General features: G+C 41.6%; 1 protein-coding gene across 4 annotated transcripts in view; it reads left to right on the top strand.

The window, feature by feature from the left end:
• The first annotated feature begins 18,721 nt into the window (after nt 1-18,721).
• Nucleotides 18,722-21,853, top strand: part of ADGRA3 (adhesion G protein-coupled receptor A3) — a 134,887-nt gene continuing 131,755 nt past the window's right edge. For 3 of the 4 annotated variants that reach the window (XM_070372206.1, XM_070372204.1, XM_005897098.3), the window contains exon 1: nt 18,722-19,241. In XM_070372206.1, coding sequence (XP_070228307.1) covers nt 19,003-19,241 — 239 coding nt within the window. In that variant the 5' untranslated portion in view covers nt 18,722-19,002. Of the gene's footprint in view, nt 19,242-20,269; nt 20,335-21,853 lie in introns of those variants that run through there. The other variant, XM_070372205.1, reaches the window with a different exon arrangement.

Genomic DNA, 21,853 nt, shown 5'->3' with positions numbered 1-21,853 from the left:
GCCAAAGTATTGGAACTTCAGCTTCAGCATCAGTCCTTCCAATGAATAATCAGGGTTGATTTCCTTTAGGATTGACTGATTTGATCTCTTTGCTGTCCAAGGGACTCTCAAGAGTCTTCTCCAGCAGCACAATTTGAAAGCACTCAGTCTTACAGAGGCTATGGGCTAGAGTTCAAGTGAGAGACAAAAAGAGACCAAGCTGGTGTCTCCAAAGCTCACTGACTGGATAAAAATCCATCCTGTTTTCAGGTAGCCTTTCCAGCTTCAGGTATCAGCAGTTGTTATGCCTTAAATTCCCTAAATAGAGTTTCTGTGACCAAAGGAAGTTGAGCAAGGCGAACTATGTTGAGGAAGAGTTTTCTTGGAAGCAGTTCCTTAGCATATTGTCAGTCAAGGAGTTTTCCTTAGCTTCACGGGTCTGGCTACTAGTCTGAGGTTCAATTTTGAAAATATTTCTTAGAAAGTCTGGAAATTACAGATTTTTATTGTGCCCTTGTCTTCAGAGTCTGAGGACCTCTTCTTAATGGTTATGTCTTTTGACTGGTCCTATTACAGAATTATTTTTGTAGAAGGCCCCATTTTGGTGTATATCTCAAATTAGGTAAGGACTGGGAATAAGAAATAAAGACTTGATCCCAACTCATAAGTTATTTTTACATAAAGGATGAATTTTATGGAGAAATAATGTTGATTTTCTAAATGAGGATCATCAGATCACCTTTGGTGTAAATGTTCAAAGGAAATTTGAATGATCTCATTGCTTAAATTTATGTCAGGTAGCCTAGAAGAAGCACAGATCATAGGAAGCCTGTAAAAAGAGATGAATCACATTCTATCCTACTTGACATTATATTGGCCCAAGGTCCCTTCAGGTTAAGGGCTCTGGAAGCATTTAACATGCATTTCAAGGATTCATGTTGATTTTTCAGGCAGATACCAAAAGAACTTCTTGGGTTAGACATTCTTCCAAAATGGCTCTAAGTGCTTATAATTACATTTCAAACATCTGCGGCAACAATCAGCTAGTTTTTGCAACACATGGATTGACAGGCAACTGTTCTGATTCAACCTCAGTTTGAGTGGTGAGAACTTGTAGTTAGGAGCCCTATCTGAACTGTCACCATTATGTCTTATCAACTCCAAGCAAATGGCCACCCCTGGATGTTATAGACCACTAAAACTGTCTTAAATAAAAATGTTGGAAGAACTGTTTCCAACATTTGCCAGATTTATTTATTTTTGTCCCCAGGGTTTAACATTTCCATTTTCAACAACTCGAATTGAATTTTCTAAATTAATTATTGTGGAAAGGGAAGGAGGTGGTGACAACTCAGGTTAAGACTTGCTGTGATGGTCCTCGTCTAAAGCAGAGGTCACCGCATCATCCAAATTTATGGTGCCCACAAGCTAAGGTGGCTTTTGCATTTTTTAATGGATGGGGAAAAAAGAATATTCCACAACACACGAAAATTGCATGAAATTCCAATTTCAGTGCCCATAAATAGTTTAATTGAAACATGGTGCTCTTTAATTTGTTATTTATCACTTTTTTTCACCACAATAGTTGTAACAGAGACTATAGAGCTGACCCGGGCTGAGATATTTACCGTCTAGCCCTTACAGAAAACGTTTGCAGACCTTTGCTCTAGTGTTAAGTCGCTCAATTGTGTCTGACTCTTTGTGATTCCATGGACTGAAGCCTGACAGGCTCCTCTGTCCCTGGAATTCTCCAGGCAAGAATACTGGAGTGGTTAGCCACTCCCTTCTCCAGGCCATCGTCCTGTCCCAGGGATCAAACTGATGTCTCCCAAACTGCAGGCAGATTCTTTACTATCTGAACCACCAGGGAAGCCCTTTGCTCTATACTGCTGAAGAAAAAAACTCCTTCTGGAAATCAGCCCTAATATTTATACCTACTTTTGTCCATAGGGAAAAATTTGCAGGAGACTTGTAAAGGACTAGACTAGATATTCATCTTTAAAAGACATCAGTGGGCAAAAGATGGCCCTGATTGAATGATTGATTATAAAGTATTTTTCCACTATGGCTTGATGACAACAGAATCCTTAGAGCACCATCTGGCACGGAATATTTAGCTCTGTCTCCAGAAAACTGAGTTGAGATGCAAAGAATAAAAAATAATAATTCTCTTGATTCCTGCAACAGCTGAAGAGAAGCCAGCTGGAATTTCCATACCTGCTAGGAAAACTCAGAGCAATCTCATAAAAAGTTGTACCACCAACAGTAAAGGATTCTGTTAGCACAGTGGTGGGACTGGGGGTGGAGGATAGAGTGCTGCTGGGTTTGGCAGATAGAACAGTTGATTTTGTGCTTTTAGTCTTGTTTCTTTCCTTTGTATTTAATTTCATGTTCCGGAAGGCAGTTTAAGAAGGGTTAAATTAAAATAGTAGATCTTGCTCCGATAAAATTTTCTTCAAATCTTATTTGTCACTAAGTGACCACTTGGTAGAACAATAATTAAATGACCTTACGGAATTATCACCAATCACTTATTACACCATCAGTTTTTTTTTTTTTTTCAATTTTATTTATTTTTTAACTTTACAATGTTGTATTGGTTTTGCCATATATCAAAATGAATCCGCCACAGGTATACATGTGTTCCCCATCCTGAACCCTCCTCCCTCCTCCCTGCCCATACCTACACCTTCAGTTTTGATACGCCCACCTCTTCAGTAAACAAAGGATGTTACAGCCATCAAGCCTTCAGCCACAGCTCCTCCTCCATGGTGCACCCCGAGGGGAATTCTGGATGTGGAAACGCAGGATACTGGCCTTAGATGGTTAAGATACACATCAAAGGAACAATTCAATGAGCCCAGACTCTTGCATCTTCCAATACTTAGAAAAGCTCTAAAGTCATTAGCTTGAGGTGTCTGTTTTCTGATTAGCAGTAATCTTTTGACATTGGATTACGTATTTGTTTTCCCAGCAAAAACTCTCCTGTATCCTGGTTCCTCTCTTACCTTTTTGGAACAGTTCATCAGAGTTGAGAGGCTACCTTCCTGGGCTATGTGCATGTTAGTCGCTCAGTCGTGTCCAACTCTTTGCAACCCCCTGAAGTGTAACCCACCAGGCTCCTCCGTCCATGGGATTTCCCAGGCAAAAATACTGACGTGGGTTGCCATTTCCTTTTCCAGGGGATCTTCCCAACCCAGGGATTGAACCTGGGTCTCCCACATTGCAGGCAGACTACTATGTGAACTACCAGGGAAGCTCTTCCTGGGCTATAGTTCTCAGTAAAGCCCCAAGTGAAACATGAAAGTGAATGTGAAAGTTGCTCAGTCGTGTCCAACTCTTTGCGACCCCATGGACTACACAGTCCGTGGAATTCTCCAGGTAAGGATACTGGAGTGGGTAGTAGCCTCTCCTTTCTCCAGGGGATCTTCCTCGAACCCAGGACTCCCTCATTGCAGATGGATTCTTTACCAGCTGAATCACAAGGGAAGCCCAAATGAAATATAATTCTCAACTTTTAAATTTTGCATTTTTTTTTTTCAGTACAAGTGACTTTCTCTAGTTACTCTGGTGCCAGCTCTTCTTATTCCTTATCTGCTGCTGCCTCCTCCTCTCCCAATATTTAAAAGCAGACTTTCTTTGCTAATCCCTATTCTTTTCTCACTTTGATCTTTCTATTTAGGAAATCTCATCCTCACCTATGCCTCTAATAAAATTTATAGGCTTTGATTTATGGGCTTCCTTGGTGGCTCCAATGGGAAAGAATCTGCCTGCATTGCAGGGACCCAGGTTCAATCCCTGGATCAGGAAGATCCCTGGAGAAGGGCATGATTATCTATTCCAGTATTCTTACCCAGAGAATTCCATGGACAGGGGAGCCTGGCGAGCTATAGTCCATGGGGTCACAAATAATCAGACATGACTTAGCATTCACACATACATTCTTGCCTGGAGAATTCCATGGATAGAGGTGTCTTGAGGGCTACAGTCCATGAGGCTGCAAAAAATCAGACACCACTGAGTGACTTACACTTTCACTTTCCCTTATATTAAAAAAAAAAAAATCAGTGGGAATGACCTGGCAATCCAATGGTTAGGACTCTATGCTTTAGTTACTAATGGCAAGGGTTCAATCCATTGTCAGGGAACTAAGATTCCCACAAGCCATTTCTTGTGGCAAATATATACATTTGTCTCTCCAGCCCTTGCTGAAAACTCCAGGTGCACATTCAAAGCACCACCTGAATGATTAAAACAAACCTCGGTCTCAACATGTCCCAACAGCACTCGTGATCCTCCCAGTCAAACTGCTCTTCCTCCAGGGTTTCTTGTCTTGGTGAATGGCATCATCACACACTCGGGTAAACCAAAACCTGGAAGGCATCTTTGACATCACCCCTGTCCCTCATATCCCCAACCAAACAACCACAGAAGTGAGTCCTGTGGTTTCTTAATTACAGTGTCATTCATATGCATCCTCTTTTCATCTCCATTCCCAACGTCTTGGCTTAAGCTACCAGAATAATTTCTCACCTCTGGCTAAAGCACCTAATTATTTCCCAGAATCTAGTCTTCTGCAGTTCCCCATTCTCCAAGGGAGTACATAAAACTGCAACTTTTATGGTGTCTTCCCTCCACTTTAAACCCTTCAATGACTTCCAAATGTTACTAAGGTGAAAAACATTCTCTCAATGAACAAAGCCACAGTCCCAGCCAGATTTTACCTTTTCTTACCTCACCAGTGTCATTGGCTGGCTCTCCTCCTTCCATTTGAGGCCCTGCTAGATTTGCCTTTTAACTTTTTCCAAACGTTCCATTTTCTTTCCAGCTGCAGTAGCCTTCCACAGGCAGGTCTCTGTCCTCTCAGTTCAGTTCAGTTCAGTTCAGTCACTCAGTCATGTCCGACTCTTTGTGACTCCATGGACTGCAGCATGCCAGGCCTCCCCGTCCATCACCAGCTCCCGGAGTTTACTCAAACTCATGTCCATTGAGTCGGTGATGCCATCCAACCATCTTATCCTGTCTTCCCCTTCTCATCCTGCCTTCAATCTTTCCCAGCATCAAGGTCTTTTCAAATGAGTCAGTTCTTCGCATCAGGTGGCCAAAGTATTCAGCATCAGTCCTTCCAATGAATATTCAGGACTGATTTCCTTTAGATTGGACTGGTTGGATCTCCTTGCTGTCCAAGGGACTTTCAAGAGTCTTCTCCAACACCACAGTTCAAAAGCATCAGTTCTTTGGCACTCTGCTTTCTTTATAGTCCAACTCTTACATCCATACATGACTACTGGAAAAACCACAGACTTGCCTCTGTTGGCAAGTAATGTCTCTGCTTTTTAATATGCTGTTTAGGTTGATCATAACTTTCCTTCCAAGGAGCAAGCATCTTTTAATTTCATGGCTGCAATCACCATCTGCAATGATTTTGGAGCCCCCCAAAAAAGTCTGTCACTGTTTCCACTGTTTCCTCATTTATTTGCCATGAAGTGATGAGACCAGATGCCATGATCTTAGTTTTCTGAATGTTGAGTTTTAAGCCAACTTTTTCACCCTCCTCTTTCACTTTCATTAAGAGGCTCTTTAGTTCTTCTTTGCTTTCTGCCTTAAGGGTGGTGTCATCTGCATATATGAGGTTATCTCTGCCTATCTCTGTCCTCTGCATATCTCTGTCCTCTGAGTTGCACTAAGTATTACTTAAATGCCTCAAAAGTACCAAAGTCCTTCAGAGACTGAAAGCCTTTGAGCTTCAGAGAGGGACTTCCCTGGTGGCTCAGATGGTAAAGAATCTGCCTGCAATGCGAGAGACCTGGGTTTGATCCCGGGGTCTGAAAGATCCCTTGGAGAAGGGAATGGCCACCCACTCCAGTATTCTTGCCTGGGGAATTCCATGGACAGAGAAGCCTGGCGGGCTACAGTCCATGGGGTTGCAAAGAGTTGGAAGGGACTGAGTGACTAACATTTTCACACACTGAGCCTCAGAAAGGTACTGGTCTTAAGAGCCTGTATCCCTAGGTGTCCAGGAATCTTCTTTGTTCCTATGCAGACTTACTCACCCTTCCCCCAGTGACCTGATCTACATTTGAAGGGATATTAAAAACAGAACTTTTGGTCAGAAGAAAAAGGCCTCCCTTGGGGCAATGGGTACCTGCTTGCTTCATAGTGTTTACACTTACATAATCAAAATTTTTACATTTACAAAATTAAGAGCATTTCTTCAAGAAATTTTTACTGGGAAAAAATAGGACAGACTTTGATAATTTGCAGTCTACTAATGTCAAAAAAAATTGAATGAAAAGTTATATTTACCATATTTGCTCTCAACCTTTAAAATCATCTTGCCTTTTAATTAAAGAGTGAATGGGTGGCAAAGTGGTAAAGAATCCTCCAGCCACTGTAGGAAATGCAAGAGACTTGAACTTGATCCTTGAGTTGGGAAGATCCCCTGGAGTAGGAAACAGCAACTCACTCCAGTATTGTTGCCTGGAGAATCCCATGGACGGAGCAGCCTGGCGGGCTACAGTCCATGGGGTCACAAACAGTGGGACATAACTGAGCACGTGCACACACACACACACACACACACAGGTTTTTAAAAAATCAAATAATAAAAAAAGTATAATGAAATGTAAGTCTCCTCAGCAACAATCCCTTTCCGAGATAAGGTGGCCTTTATAACTGTTTCTTTATATCCTTCTAGAAATATTCCATATACTCATAGTACAAATAGACACACATACACACATTATTTCTAGAAATGAGGACCAATGGCTTCTTCCACAGATCAACAAACAGAGATCTTAGTCTCTTTCCTCAGGTCTTCACTTGAGGTGAAGTGCCGCCCATTTGTAATTTGTTATAATTTGTTGAACCCATTTTTCCATTCAATTTATTAATAGACATATTATTTCCAATTTGCCGTTATAAAAAAGGCACCAAGTTGTATCACTAATTTAGAGCATAATGATTATAGCTAATAATAATGTATCATAGATTTTACAGCCAAGAGACTAAATCTTTAGCATTCTCAGTACAAAAAAAAAAAAAAAGGTAACTATGTGTTGAAGAAGACAGAGGTAGTAGCTAATATTTAGTAATAATCACTTCGCAATTTGTAAATGTAACAAATCAACATGTTGACACAAATGTACACAATGTTATGTGTCAATTATATGTCAATAAACTGGCAGGGGTGGGGAGGGAACAAAAAAAATTTTTTATCAATTTGTATTGCCTTCAACCATGTAGGGAATCGTTGACTTCTCCACACAAGGAAGTTATGAAATGCTATTTTATTTATTTCACGAAATGCTATTTAATTTTTTCCAATTTGATGGCTAAAATTAGTATTTAGATTTTTGTTGGTGGGTTGGTTTGCTTGCATTTCTTTTTTGTGAGGCTGAACATCCTTCCATATTACACCTTTTATTTTTCCTTCTGTGAGATAGCTTTTCTCTATTTTTCTTAAGTAATTGAAGGTTTTCTTACTGATTTGTAAGCTTTGTAAATATAATAAAGAAATTATTCCTCTACCATATACATTGCAAAGCTTTTTAGCAGCTTGACTTTTGATTTTTTTTTTTTTTTTTTTGACTTTTGATTTTTTTTAATAGTATTTGTTCAGGCAGAATTTGTAACCTTATGAGATAAAACTTACCAATTCAAGCTTTGTGTCTTGATGTGGTACATATGTGCACACACATATATACATTTATATGATCATATATATGCATTTAAATACAATGTTTAAAACACTTTATGATTATATTTTTATATATTTAAACCTTTGATCTCTGTTGCAGAAGAGAGGAATTTGGTGATAAGCAGTGAGTAATAATAGCTGGTAATTTTTAAATAGTAATTATCCTTTGCAGAAGGAATTTAAGGACCTTTACAATAGTAATTAAAGGATTATATATTTGTCTTCCCCATCTGACAACAAATGCCTTGAAGGTTTTACCAAAGGCTTTTTTGCACAATGCAGCAAGCCAGACACTGAGAAGCCAAGGTTTGCCTCAAAGCGAGGATTTATTCAGGAGGCAATCAATGGAGGAGAAAGAGAATGCATCTCAAATCTGTCTCCTCAAAGGCAAGGGTCTTGGGGTATTTATGGGATAAAGCTGAGGTGTGGGGAGAGGCGAAGGGTGATTAGAGTTAAGTAAAGGCTGAGCCAAACTTTCTGTACAGGCGCAACTAAGCTACCTGCTTCTCTATGGGTTTTTTTCCCTACCTTTAATAACATATTTGGAGAGAATTCCCTGGTGATCCAGTGGTTAGGACTCCAAGTTTCCACTGTTGGGGGTGTGGGTTCTATTCCTGGTTGGGGAACTAAGACTCCACAAGCCTCAGCACACAGCCAAAAAAAAAAAAAAAAAAGAATGTATTTGGAGAATTCAGCTGATTCTACACCTGTTTCAGAGGTATGTTTTCAATTCAGACCAGGCAGTCAGAGGACTTCATTGTCCCCGCCCCTTCTTCAGGGATGTGTGACACAGACAGGCCAGTCATATCCCTCACTGGGAACCCTGTGTGTGGAGGGGGGATTGTTGTTTTCTGTTGTTATTTTTATCTTTTTGCTAGGATTTTACAATGTGAGGATGATGTAAAGGTGAAGCTGCCTGTGACTCTCCAATTATGAGTAATTCTTGCCAGAGAACGAAGCCAATAAAGTGCTAAGAAATGAAGAGAGAAAACTGGGGACATCATTTCAGCTCCTTGATCCAGCTATGCCTGAAGCAACATTCTAGCTACATGAACGAATATATTTCTTTTTGTGTATAAACTATTTGGAATGGTGTTTCTGTCACTTTCATCTGAAATGGTTTTGACTAACATAAGACTAGTTTTGATAGCATTTCATGGTGCTTTGGCAAAGGATCTATGAATGCCTGACTCTTGACTCCCTCCTTTCAGAGTTTGAGTGCAAGAAGGAAAGGAGGGGAATGAATATGCACACAAAACGAAATAAAAGCAGGAAATATTCTTAGCCAACTGAGTAATGAGTAACCCTGAAAGGCTCAAGCAGGGTGAAATACAGTATGGAATAGAATCACTCTCTCCCCTTAAGATTCTTTGTGTCTTGCATTATTAGTTGCCAGAGAGGCTGTTTTATTACATATGCCCATCAGAAGGGGCTGAGTTTTATATAATGAAGATTAGAGAAGCTAATTAAGTGAATTTAGAATTTATATACAAAGCTTTCACAGCCAAATAGGCTTCATATGAGTGAGTTTCCTGATGGGGAAAGACTGAAGTCAGACTGTTGGGGTTTTTAACATTTATAATCTATATCATCAAACATTCACTTAAGGAGTAAGTGCAAGTATGAGAAATTTCAATGCAGCCAATTGAGCCAAGAGATGAGTTCATAAATATAAGTTTTGCTTGACTTACCATATAGCAAATAAGTTATGGTTATTTGGCAGTCATGAAAAGACAAATTAATCAGTGGAGAAATATTACCTCTTCTTTTGTTCACTCATTCATTATTCATTCAACAAATATTTATGGAGTGCCTATTGCATGTGCGGCACTGTTCAAGGTGCTAGGATACAGTAATAAACAAGGCAAAAGCTTTCCCTTCATGGCAAGTACCTAAAGAAGCATCTTGATTATACTGAACTGAACTTAGAATATACATACATTAATCAGTATGTGTGTGTGCTTAGTTGCTCAGTTCAGTTCAGTTCAGTCGCTCAGTCGTGTTCGACTCTTTGCAACCCGATGAATCGCAGCATGCCAGGCCTCCCTGTCTATCACCAACTCCCGGAGTTCACTCAGACTCACGTTCATCGAGTCAGTGATGTCATCCAGCCATCTCATCCTCTGTCGTCCCCTTCTCCTCCTGCCCCCAATCCCTCCCAGCATCAGAGTCTTTTCCAATGAGCCAACTCTTTGCATGAGGTGGACAAAGTACTGGAGTTTCAGCTTTAGCATCATTCCTTCCAAAGAAATCCCAGGGCTGATCTCCTTCAGAATGGACTGGTTGGATCTCCTTGCAGTCCAAGGGACTCTCAAGAGTCTTCTCCAACACCACAGTTCAAAAGCATCAATTCTTCGGTGCTCAGCCCTCTTCACAGTCCAACTCTCACATCCATACATGACCACAGGAAAAACCATAGCCTTGACTAGATGAACCTTTGTTGGCAAAGTAATGTCTCTGCTTTTGAATATGCTATCTAGGTTGGTCATAACTTTCCTTCCAATGAGTAAGCATCTTTTAATTTCATGGCTGCAGTCACCATCTGCAGTGATTTTGGAGCCCAAAAAAATAAAGTCTGACACTGTTTCCACTGTTTCCCCATCTATTTCCCATGAAGTGATGGGACCGGATGCCATGATCTTCGTTTTCTGAATGTTGAGCTTTAAGCCAACTTTTTCACTCTCCTCTTTCACTTTCATCAAGAGGCTTTTTAGTTCCTCTTCACTTTCTGCCATAAGGGTGGTGTCATCTGCATATCTGAGGTTATTGATATTTCTCCCAGCAATCTTGATTCCAGCTTGTGCTTCTTCCAGCCCAGCGTTTCTCATGATGTACTCTACATAGAAGTTAAATAAGCAGGGTGACAATATACAGCCTTGACGTACTCCTTTTCCTATTTGGAGCCAGTCTGTTGTTCCATGTCCAGTTCTAACTGTCATGTCCAATTCTTTGCGACCCTTTGGCCTGTAGTCCTACAGGCTCCTCTGTCCATCGAATTTTTCAGGCAAGAACACTGGAGTGGGTTGCCATTTCCTTCTCCAGGGGATTGAACTAAGTCTCTCAATTCTCCTGCCTTGCAGGCCGCTTCCGCTGAGCCATCAGGGAGGCCCATTAATCTGTACAGTGAAGGGTATTCACTTGCAAAGGGATGAGGATGACTGAGGTAATTATTGGACAAATAGAACTGTAAAAGCCGGGTAGGATGAAGAAAGTCAGCTGGCTTCCTCCTGAATTTTCTGTATGATTATCTCGATTCTCCATTTTGTCTTCCTAGTAGAAGCATTGTCTGAGTGTTCACAGTGTTTATTTTGGAGGAATTCAGAGCTCCAGAGATGAAAGGAATTGATACGTATATAATTGTAGTGTTATTAAAGATGAAATGCTTTTGTAGCTTATAATGTTTATAATGATATGCTATAATTACATGAAATGTTTTTCCCAGTGATTTCCTTCACACATCACACATCACTTCTTTACATTTCCAATAATACTGGAATGTTAGTGTATGTGTGTGTGTGGGGGGGCAATTATTAGTTTCTCAATTTTGCAAGGTAGGGAAATAGATATTTAGCAAGTGATGTTTAAATCATAACTCTTAACCAGGTTTATAAGAAAGCTTGGTTACAGGTTTATAAGAGAAACCAACTACACCTGCAAAGTTTTCCCAGCTCTCTGGTTCAGGCTTTCATGTGCACAAAGGGTTTGATTTGAGATTCATTTAACCTCCTTAGATTTCAGCTTCATCTGGAATATGAGGCAATGGGCTAGATTCAGGATCAGCTAACCTTCAACAAGTACTTACTATGTGCAAGTCGTATGTTAGGAACTTTCAATGTAATCATAATAATTCATATTAAATTTTAAATTAAATCCTATAACAGGTTAAGAAACCTAGGCCCCAAGAAATTTGGCAGCTTGCTTAAGTCAAAGAACTAATTTGTATCAATAATAATTAATTTAAATCAAAATAATTTAAATTAATTTATTTAAATATAAATTAAAATACATTAATTAAAGTAATTAAAATTTATTAATTTAGATTAATATATTAATCCTATCTCTGACTTAAAAAAATCAATGCTTTTCCCTCTATACTTTCACACTTTCCTCCGTATTTTAGCATTATATACAATTATAGAAAAATGTATATGAGCTTTGATTTATTGATATATAAACTAAAGTATTCCTATTACCCAAAATACACACGAGTAAAATAATTAATATATCTAAATTGAAATTTTAAAGTTTGACTGAGTTTATATAATCAAATTGCTTGACTTACTAGTGTTTGAGGTTTCTGAGTGACATGGGAATCTGTTTTAAAACATATTACAGAAATCCAAACAGCAAGATATTCCATGTGTTATCAACATACAGATTCAGAGACTGAGTCAAAGTAGTGAATTCTTGATTGAGAAATGCATAATTTCAAATATAGATTCTCATTCTGTTCAGCTCCATGAATGGATTTTAATATGTTAACTGACCCTAAGAAGGAAGAAGACTACTATTTTTAAAAAAAATTTTAGATGGAAATTTCATGATTGGTATATCTGCTATTGTGTCTACCATTAATAATTATTAGTTGGTTGATAGATTTTAATCATTATATTGGCACATAGGAATACAATGTATAATAGCATAGCTGATATAACAAGACATACATCATATTTGGGAGATAAATATTTAGGAAATACTGCTATTTGGGAAAGCAATATACATCTCTGGTGTGGACTGTATTTCTAAATTTCCCCAGAGTCTGCTGTTTCCTCTATTATGTACCATGTTTTATGTTATGCACTATGTTTTAAATATTTTAAAACATATAATTCTGCTATAAAAATAATAGGCAAAAAGGAAGGAGAATTGATGACACTAAATAGAGAAGCAAAGACTGTGTGAGACATGGTAGATAGAGAAAAAGAAAGTAGAGTACATGTGGGATGAGCAGATAAATATGATGGGACAAAAGAGAACAAGATGAAAGGATAAATATTTAGAAAAGGATGAAAGATAAATATTTATGATTCACTAAATGTGCATATGGCATATGAGACACTCAATATATATCGGATTGAAAAACAGCTGCTCATTTGTGACATCAGATTTGGCCCCATGTTCCCTCTGTCCAGGAAGCACAAATAAAGTCCATAGCTGCTTATTGGGCGAGTTATAATCATGGCCAGGTATAACTGCCCCTGCATCTCTAACAAAGCAGTGAGATGTTGGTCCCAGACATCTTAAATCTGTTAGGTCACCTTGCTTAAAGTTCAGCTGTGGTCCTTGGAACTACACCAGCAGTGGGGAAAGTTGACGTGTCTGAGTTGGAAGATAGACCGATGGACTAACTCAGTTCATATGTGCATTGTATATGTTGAGGTGATAGGTCTTTCTTCTGTTTGCATCCTAATCCTTGTGGGTTAACCTAGCCCAACTCTTTCCCTGCTTCTCACTGGTCCATGTGTTTTAAATGGATATAATAAACTGTGTGATTTGAGCATCTTAATTTGCACTGTGAGCCTTCCTGTTCCACCACCTCTGTGCTAACCTGCCTGGTCATGTACTTGGAGACTCCTATTACATCAAGGTAATTCCCCACATGGCACTGCTGGCCAATTTTTGCCTCATATTTCTTCTTTATATTTACAACTGATGGTAATTACACTGCAGTGGGTAGAGAATATACCATTTCAGAAAGATATTTGGTCATCTAAAAAGAGCATTTAACTGTCACAGGGATACATTCCAATAATAGTCTGGCTGCAGCAGACAAACAATACAAGAATTCATGGTTTAGCAGGATAAAGTCAGAGCACTTTAAAGCTGGTTCCAGTTCAAATTCTCATTTCAGAAAGACGAGATTTAGTGACTTGCTGAAGGTCACTATTTCTAGTAACTAGTAAGGCAGAACAGGAGCCAATGCTGTCTAAAGACGTTATGGGGTTATTTGAGCTACTGCTGCTTCTAGCTGGGTCCTGGGTAATAACCAAGCATGCATTCCAGCACATGCCATGTAATGACTAAAAATATAAACTACAGCTGTCACAACTAATAGATTAACATTAAATGATGCAAAAATAAACAGAGAATGTCTGTTTATTAACAGGGTTTATAGAGGTGTCACTGAGACATTTCAAGTGCTAAAAATTGCTGTTCTTCCCATGTCAGTTTAATCATGACATTACACATTCCCCTTTGATTCTGGAAGACAGGACATTAGTCAATCTTCTCAACACTCACTAGCTAGTATATTTGAAGAACTGTGTTAGATGTTTGCCACATAAAAATGAGTAAGGTATAAACTATGAGAATCAACACTTCAGACTCCCTTCCATGTGCCAGGCACTGTTGTAGGCACTAGAAAACCAAAACAAGTGTCTTAAACCAGAGAACATTCATAATAAAAATAAGTCCAGAGGTTTGAGAGGCAGCTCAACGATGACCTTGGGGACCTCTGTCTTTCCATTTCCTCCTATTATTTCAGAATTTTCCTTTGTTCCTTTTGCTTGTGGTTTCAAAAGGCCTTGCTTCAGCTCCATGCCTCACGTTCTCACAATACCATTTCCAAAGCAAGAAGGATGAGGGTGGTGAGACAGATCTCTTGTAGGTCTCTATTTATCATCACAAAATTTCTATCCTGAAGTTTCTTGGCAAACTCCCCTCAGAATTGTGTTGAAGAGTAGAACTTTCTGTGAGTTGAAACTCTTTCATAATTTGTGCTACCCAAAATGGTATCCACCAGCCACGTATGGGTAGTGAGCACTTGAATTATGACTAGTGTGACTAAGGAATAGAATTTTTCATTTCATTTAATTTTAATTAATTTGAGTTTAAAATTTAAATACATGTGTCTAATGTCTACCATATTGGACAACACTGCCTTTAACTCTTTCTGGGTAGAACTACAATATGGCCACCAGTAGTTCCCATATTGTGTAGCTTTTTCAGCCTCCAAAGGAGAAAAAGTTGGGGAATGGCTCTTTGGCAGCAACTAACAGAAGAAAGTGAAACTGTTAGTCACTCAGTTGTGTCCAATTCTTTCCCTCCAAGGGACAATGATTGCGTAGCTTTTTCAGCCTCCAAGGGAGAAAAAGTTGAGGAAAGGCTCTTTGGCAGTTACTAACAGAAGAAAGTGAAACTGCTAGTCATTGAGTTGTGTTTGACTTTTTTCGACCCCCATGGACTGTAGCCCACCAGGCTCTTCTGTCCATGGAACTCCCCAGGCAAGAATACTGGAGTGGGTTGCCATTCCCTTCTCCCAAGGATCTTCCCAACCCAGGGATTGAACCCAGGTCTACAGCAGTGCATCCAGATTCTTTACCATCTGAGCCCCCAGGGAAGCCCAGAAACGAACAGAGTCTGCCTTAAAAAGTAAATAAGACAAAGTGTCATAGAGCTGGTATTGTAATGGGGGAGGCTAACATAAAAGTATAAACAAACTTTTAAAGGTAGCTATCTTCAGGTTGGAACAAGCCATGTTATCTAGATTCAGTCTAGATGACTGGTCTAGATTTTAGAGTGATGTAATAGGGAGTAATTGAAGGTGGGAGGGAGTAATTTAAGAAGGGGTGGGAAAAATCTCAAGAAGTTCATCGTCTGGTAGAAAAGGAAGAAGACAGCCATATAAAATTAAATTGTTAATAAATAGGGTGTTATATACATACATAAATCCATGTATTTATTGCATAGTAAATATATGTACATATGTATTTACTCATGTACATAGCTAATACAGAGTCTACACTAGAAGGATAAACAAAGCATCTTTGAATGTTTCCCTGGTATCTCCTACAAGCTTTACATAACATAGCAAGACAGGATTCGCAGCATAGAAGCCTTGGAATGTGGTCCATCTACCACCCTTAAAGCAACAGTTGACACAATACAACTTTACAGGACTATGTGTACAGGAATTATGGTTAATGAGTGATTTCTCAAACAGTTCCTATAGGATGTTCTAAAGTGGGATAATCAACAACACAGTGAAGACTTTGAAAGGACCTATTAAAGTAACTTCAAAAGGTATAATGTTCTTGATGCCTGAGGGGGGATCAGCAGTAGATAGACCTGTCTGACAAGAGACTGTCAGGGCTGGGGTAGCTTAATTAAAGCGAAGATTTTGGTGTGACTGAGGGTTAAAGATGGTAAGTTTCAGACAGTGTCATCCTCAGAGATCTTCGTAACTGGGGAAAGGATCATCTGCCATGTCCTTATGAACCCATGCTGGTACAGAATGATAACCCAGGGTTGTGTGCTTTCCAAGGACTACAGGGTTGAAAGATAGACTTTCTAAAGCCTTTTCAAGTTTTAATATACTATATTATTATTTTGTGACTTGTAGTGATTTTTTTCAAAGACAGTGATTTCTGTGCCAGAATGTTTGAAATCATCCATGTATTAAAACATGTCCTTCATAGTTTTCCTTGGATTCAGGATATTACTTGAGATATCTCTGTGATAATTCTGTGCTTTCTACAGCTTTCTCAACTACAGTGAGGTAAAAAACAGGATATGTATCAAATTGGTGTTAATACGGTAAACAAATTTCAAAACAGACATGCAAATTTATTTCAACCATAGGCTGAAGTAGAGTGTGTGAAGATACAGATTCTGAGTTCACATGACAGTTGTGGCTCTGACAACAGTAACATGGCTAATAAACTTCCATTTAGCCATGAAGTTTTCATCTTTATAGAGAAAACTGATGACAACAATGATGATTTTATTAGGGAATAAGAATTCTTTAAATAAATTCAAAAGAATTTATTTAATTATACCACTTAAGCTTATTTATAGGTTTAAAGCTACTTAATGGTGATGGTGATATCCCACTTTTTCCATCCATCAGTGTCAAGAACTGCACAATTCAACAAGGTAGTCACTAAGCACCTTGGACTTGAAATTTGAATTAAATTAATTAAAGGTAAAGTGAAAAATTCTCTTCTGACCTCACACTAGCTACTTTTCAAGTATTAAATAGCCACCATACTGGACAGTGCAGATCTAGAATATCTTATTTCAGAATGCACTGTTAGCAATAGACACCTTCAGGTTCACATCGTTGGTTTTCAAAAAATGTTGATCAAATGAAGCACTATTCAATTTAATGCAACAGTGTCTGTTAAATAGACATCATTTATTTACTATCGAGAAAGTTTTAGTCATATAAAGAGATTCCTAGAACTGGTGCCTAAGATAGATTCTGTAGGGGCCTTAGTCAGTAATGACCTTAGACTTGGTGAAGAAAAACCCCTTTCTAGCTCTGCATGTTATTTTATTTTTGGCTTTATTTTTATTTTTTAGCTGCACCTGGCAGCATATGCGATCTCACTTCCCCAACCAGGGATTGAACCTGTGCCTCCTGCAGTAGAAGCCAGGAGTCTTAACTGCTGGACCACCAGGCAAGTCCCTGAGTCTGCGTTTTAGAGGGCACCAACCAAGCTCTCCTCCCCAAAGGGTGAAAAATCTCCAGGGCCAAGGGACTTATTCCCTAAGAGCCTGTGTCCCCTTTCTGTCACTAGACCTTGTCCAAGGAGCCCAGGCCCCTGGAATTCAGTGACTGAAAATTCCCAATGCTACTTCCAGGGCCTGTGTGCTAAATCGCTTCAGTCCAGTTCAACTCTTTGCGACCATATGGACTATAGCCCGTCGTGCTCCCCTATCCATGCCATTCTCCAGGCAAGAATACTGGGTTGGGTTGCCATGCCCTCCTACAGGGGATCTTCTCCACCTTGGGATCGAAGCCGCTTCTCTCGCGTCTCCTACATTGCTGGTAGATTCTTTGCCCCTACTGCCACCTGGGAAGCTCTATAAGGACTTGAGCAGGCCTCTTTCCAGAATTTTCCTCTTCAGGGAGGGCCAAACAACTGGTATTTGCATTCCTAGGCCTGAAGGGCTGCCAATACCACTTGAGGGTGTGCATGAAGCTTCGTTGAGAGGTGTACAGAAAGCTCCTCTTGTTCATGAATGGTGCGGGCACAGGAAGTTAAAGTCACATAAGTGTGTAGAGCAAGTGCTGGGACCTACCACTTATGAGGTGTAACTCCAAGGTATTTGAGAGCTCGGTACACACACCTGGCATTCCAGGTTGTTATTAAGGAGTATTTCTCAAGATGGGAGCACAGAATATATATATATATATTTGAAGGTCTGACATACTCCTTGTAAATATTTAAATATAGGGTAGGTGAGCCCCGGTGTTCGGACTGTTAGCGTGGGGTTGGCAGCACTGCCTAGAAGAAAAATAGCTTCCGCTTGAGTTTCTTGGCTGGTTTGCTCGCAATTGATCTAACTGGTTATATCTGAGGTATCTTTGGATACCAGAGGGAAATTTCCTTTGCCAAAGGCTGCCGGTCCATCGAGGCCCCACTGCATCCTTTGCAGTGGTTATAAGTGGAATTGCTGAAGGCCAGAAACGGCTTTGGGGGGTCCTTTTTCTGGGACAGGACCCTGTTCCCAGCTCGGATGTATCTGGGACAAATGAGACTACGGAGTGTCTAGAAGGAGGTTCGAGATGTCTGCAGAGAGGAGGGAAGGCGATTCCTTTGAAGACTGTTAGTTTGGGGGCACTCTCTTCTTTCTTGGGTGCTCCAAAGAAACTGAACCCTGCTCTCCTCCCCTTCCCCAAGCCCAGGACTGGGGCTCGCCAGGCGGAACGCGCGGCTCCCAGGGACACACGGGGCGCCTTTGTCTGGAGGGTTGCGGTGGAAGAGTAGAGAAGCGTGCGAGAGTGGCCACCGTGGCTGGAGTTTGGACTAGAACTTTCTTCCGCCCTCCCTACGGGTACGGTACTCCCGCTGACCCACAACTCCGGCCCAGAAGCCGGGAGCGCCTAGGTACCGGGGGTCCGGCTCCGCGGCGGGCGGCGCAGGTCCCCACGCACGCCCCTCCTTCCCGGAGCCGCGGGCGGCGAGGGGAGCGGAGAAGACAAGGTAGAGGAGGAGGAGGAGGAGGAGGAGGTGGAGGAGGTGGCGGAGGGGAAGGGGCGGGGGCGGCGGGCTGGGAGGAGCCGCCGCGGGCAGTGGCCGGGGGAGGCGGCGGCGACTGAGGAGGAGGTGGAGGAAGCGGCGGCACTCCCGCCCCGCCGTAGAGCGGCGCTGGGACCCACGCGGCCGTGACCCCGCGGCTCCCCGGAGGCCGAGCGCGGCAGCTGCGGACAAAGGAGCATGTCGGCGCCGAGGAGGGCGCGTCCTCCGGCCACCACGAGACTCCGGGCGCCACCGGGCCCGCGCTGCGCTCCAGTCCGCCGGGGCACCAGGGCGGCCCGCTAGGCCAGCGCTGCGTCGCTCGGCCCGCAGGCCCCGGCCGGCCGCCCGGCCCGCAGCATGGAACGGCCCGGGCGCCCGCGGGGCCGCCCGCCGCCGCCCCTTTTGCTGCTGCCGCTGGCGCTGCTCGCGCTGCTGGGCGGCGGGGCCGTGGCACTGCCCCCAGGCTGCAAGCACGACGGGCGGCTCCGAGGGGCCGGGAGGGCGGCCGGCGCCGCCGAGGGCAAGGTGGTGTGCAGCAGCCTGGAGCTCGCGCAGGTCCTGCCCCCGGACACGCTGCCGAACCGCACGGTCACCCTGTGAGTAGCCCGCGGGGCGCCCCTCTGTCCTGGCGCCCGGTCTCTTCCGTCCCAGCGCTTTCCGTCGTGTTGCTTCTCCTTTCTCGCCACTTGGAAGAGGGTCCCGCCGCCACCCCCGCGCCTTTGTGTGCGTGGAGCCGCTGGCGGGGGTGATGCTGGGGAACGAGCGGGCTCGGCCGGAGGCGTTTCTGTGGCTGGCGAGCGGATGTGTGCCGGCGTCGCTCCGCTAGTTTGCAAAGTAAAAGTTTTAGGGTTCCCCCGCGCGGTCCCGGCGCAGTGCTTGTGAGCTAGCTGCGCGGTGCCACGTGAGGATGCAAGTAAACATGCAAGCCGCGGAGTTAAAGCTCATTCATCCGTGCTTGGGCGCAGGAAAACAGCTGGGCTAGAAGGGCCAGCCCTTCAGTTACTTGCAAGTTAAGTTACTCGAACACTAGTTTTCAGGATACTAAAGCCACACAGGGACTTTGAACGCCACTGTGTGTGATCTCCAAACTTCCAGACTGTTTCCTTTGCTTTTGCCGGCTGAGTTTTATTACATTAAAGAGCACCTTGTAAAATAAGAGTTTTTTTTTTAAGGGCCCAGAAATATATTTGAGATGAAATCGTGCACCTTCGACCCCCGGTTTCTTGGGTATGAGAACTTATCTTTAAAGCCGAGAACTTCACATTTGCAAACTGGGTTTGTTGAGCCTTCCAACTCAAGGGATTTTCGGATTGAGTTTCCACCTGGAAAGAAAAATTTTTGGTCTCGTAACTCACTTTGTGCTACGATTCACTGTCCAGTTTTGCCGATTCTAGCTGAACCCTTGGCCCGGTGACTCTTGATTTTATTTTCTGAACGAGGAATTGGTTTGGGACAGTTTAAAAGTGTTTCTAATGGGTATTTTGTCGAACTGAAATATGAGTCCCTCGGCGCCGTGTGCCTCTGTGTTGTTTTGGTTGGTTTCCTAAAAAAGAATCAAGGCTGCCAGTATAAAAACATGAAGGCAAGAGGAACAGCGTGACCTGTGAAAGAACTTAAAATATGGTTTTTAATTTAGCCCAGAAATATGGTTTTTAATTTAACCCAAATTAACCCTAGCAGGATTTATGGGTAAGTACAGATTTCATTACTAACACGTTTGTTCTTCGTTTCCATTTGTTTGAATTAGGAAAGGTTTAACACAGGAAAACTGTGTGTGTTTCTGTTTATGGAGGCCTGAAAAAGGTAAAAGAGTTTTTGTTTTGTTTGATTCCTTTACCAACACTTGACCACTTGGTAGTGGCAGCAGCTGTATTTATTTCTTAGCCAGATTCTTTGAAGTGGAAATCTTGAGTATGGGCCCGTAATTACAGTCTGGAGTCAAGTGGAGAAAACCTTTGTTTTGGAGATATCCTCTGTTACTCTGAAGAAATTAGTCCTATATTTGGCTTCTGAATCAGTGGCACTTAAGCTGATTCAAGTTTAGGTCGATTTTTCCTGAATTGTCAACAATTGTAAATTGTTGATTTCACAGGGAGAAAAAAGTTGATATTGTAGAAAATAACTTTTCAGCATATGATCAAACTATTTCATTGAATGTTAATGAACTGATTAAAATATGTGCCTTTGAAATGTCATTTTAATTCTTTTTTTTGCACCTGAAAGTCCTTTAAAGTAAAAGTAATACAATTTAGTGAATGGGAAGAATTATAATTGAGGATCAGATAAAGTTGATGTTCTGGGTGAAGTTGGTTTCAAGTGTATCAGAATGGGGGTGGGTGGGTGTGTGTGTGTGTGTGGTGTTCTGGGCCAGTTTCCTCATTTTCCTAGAGAATAAATTAGATGGTCATAGTAGATAAGTGACTTGCCCAATTCCTATGATAAATTTATAGCGAGGGGATCCGTGCCCTGGATTCTTGTCCTGCAGTTCACATGCTTTTTCATCTTCATTCCTTGTCTTCATCTTCCTTAGTTCAACACAGGTTTTTTTTTTTTTTATTAAATCATTTCTAGATCATTGGCAGTATGTTGAGGTTTGGACTAGGTGTTATTTTCCTAGGACTGTGGTAGATTAATCAGTAGTTTGATGCCTTAAGACAGCAAATTTCTTCTCTCACCATTCTGGAAGCCAAAAATCCAAAAGCAAGGGTTTTAAGCAGGACCATGTTCCTGCCAAGGCTCTGGAGAATCCTTGCCTCTTTTCAGCTTCTGACTTTCCTTGGCTTGTGGCAGCTCAATTCCACTCTGTTTCTGTCTTCCTGTGGTCTTCCCTGTGGTGTCTTTCAAATATTCTCCTTTCTCTTATGAGACACCAGTCTTTGAATCTAGGGGTCCACTGGGAAGTCCACGAGGCTCTTTTCTCAAGATTCATGACTTGGTTTCATCTGCAGAGAAACCCACAAAAACCAACCCTATTTCCCAGCAGCGTTATTTTCAGAGGTACTAGGAGTAAGAACTTGGACCTTTGGTTTTGGGGCACACTCACTTTTCAATTCATACAGAATATAGACAAAAACATTATCTTTCTTCTCTAGGAACTCACAGAGATTTGAGGAGAAAGTTTCATGAAGTCTCAGGACACTATGGTAAACACTCTAATATCAGGGAACACAATTAGCAAAAGGAACCCATAAGAGGGCAACCGAGGTTC

This window comes from Bos mutus, chromosome 6 (assembly GCF_027580195.1).
Source record: "Bos mutus isolate GX-2022 chromosome 6, NWIPB_WYAK_1.1, whole genome shotgun sequence".
Lineage (NCBI taxonomy): Eukaryota > Metazoa > Chordata > Mammalia > Artiodactyla > Bovidae > Bos > Bos mutus.
This window is presented reverse-complemented; position numbering and strand designations above follow the sequence as displayed.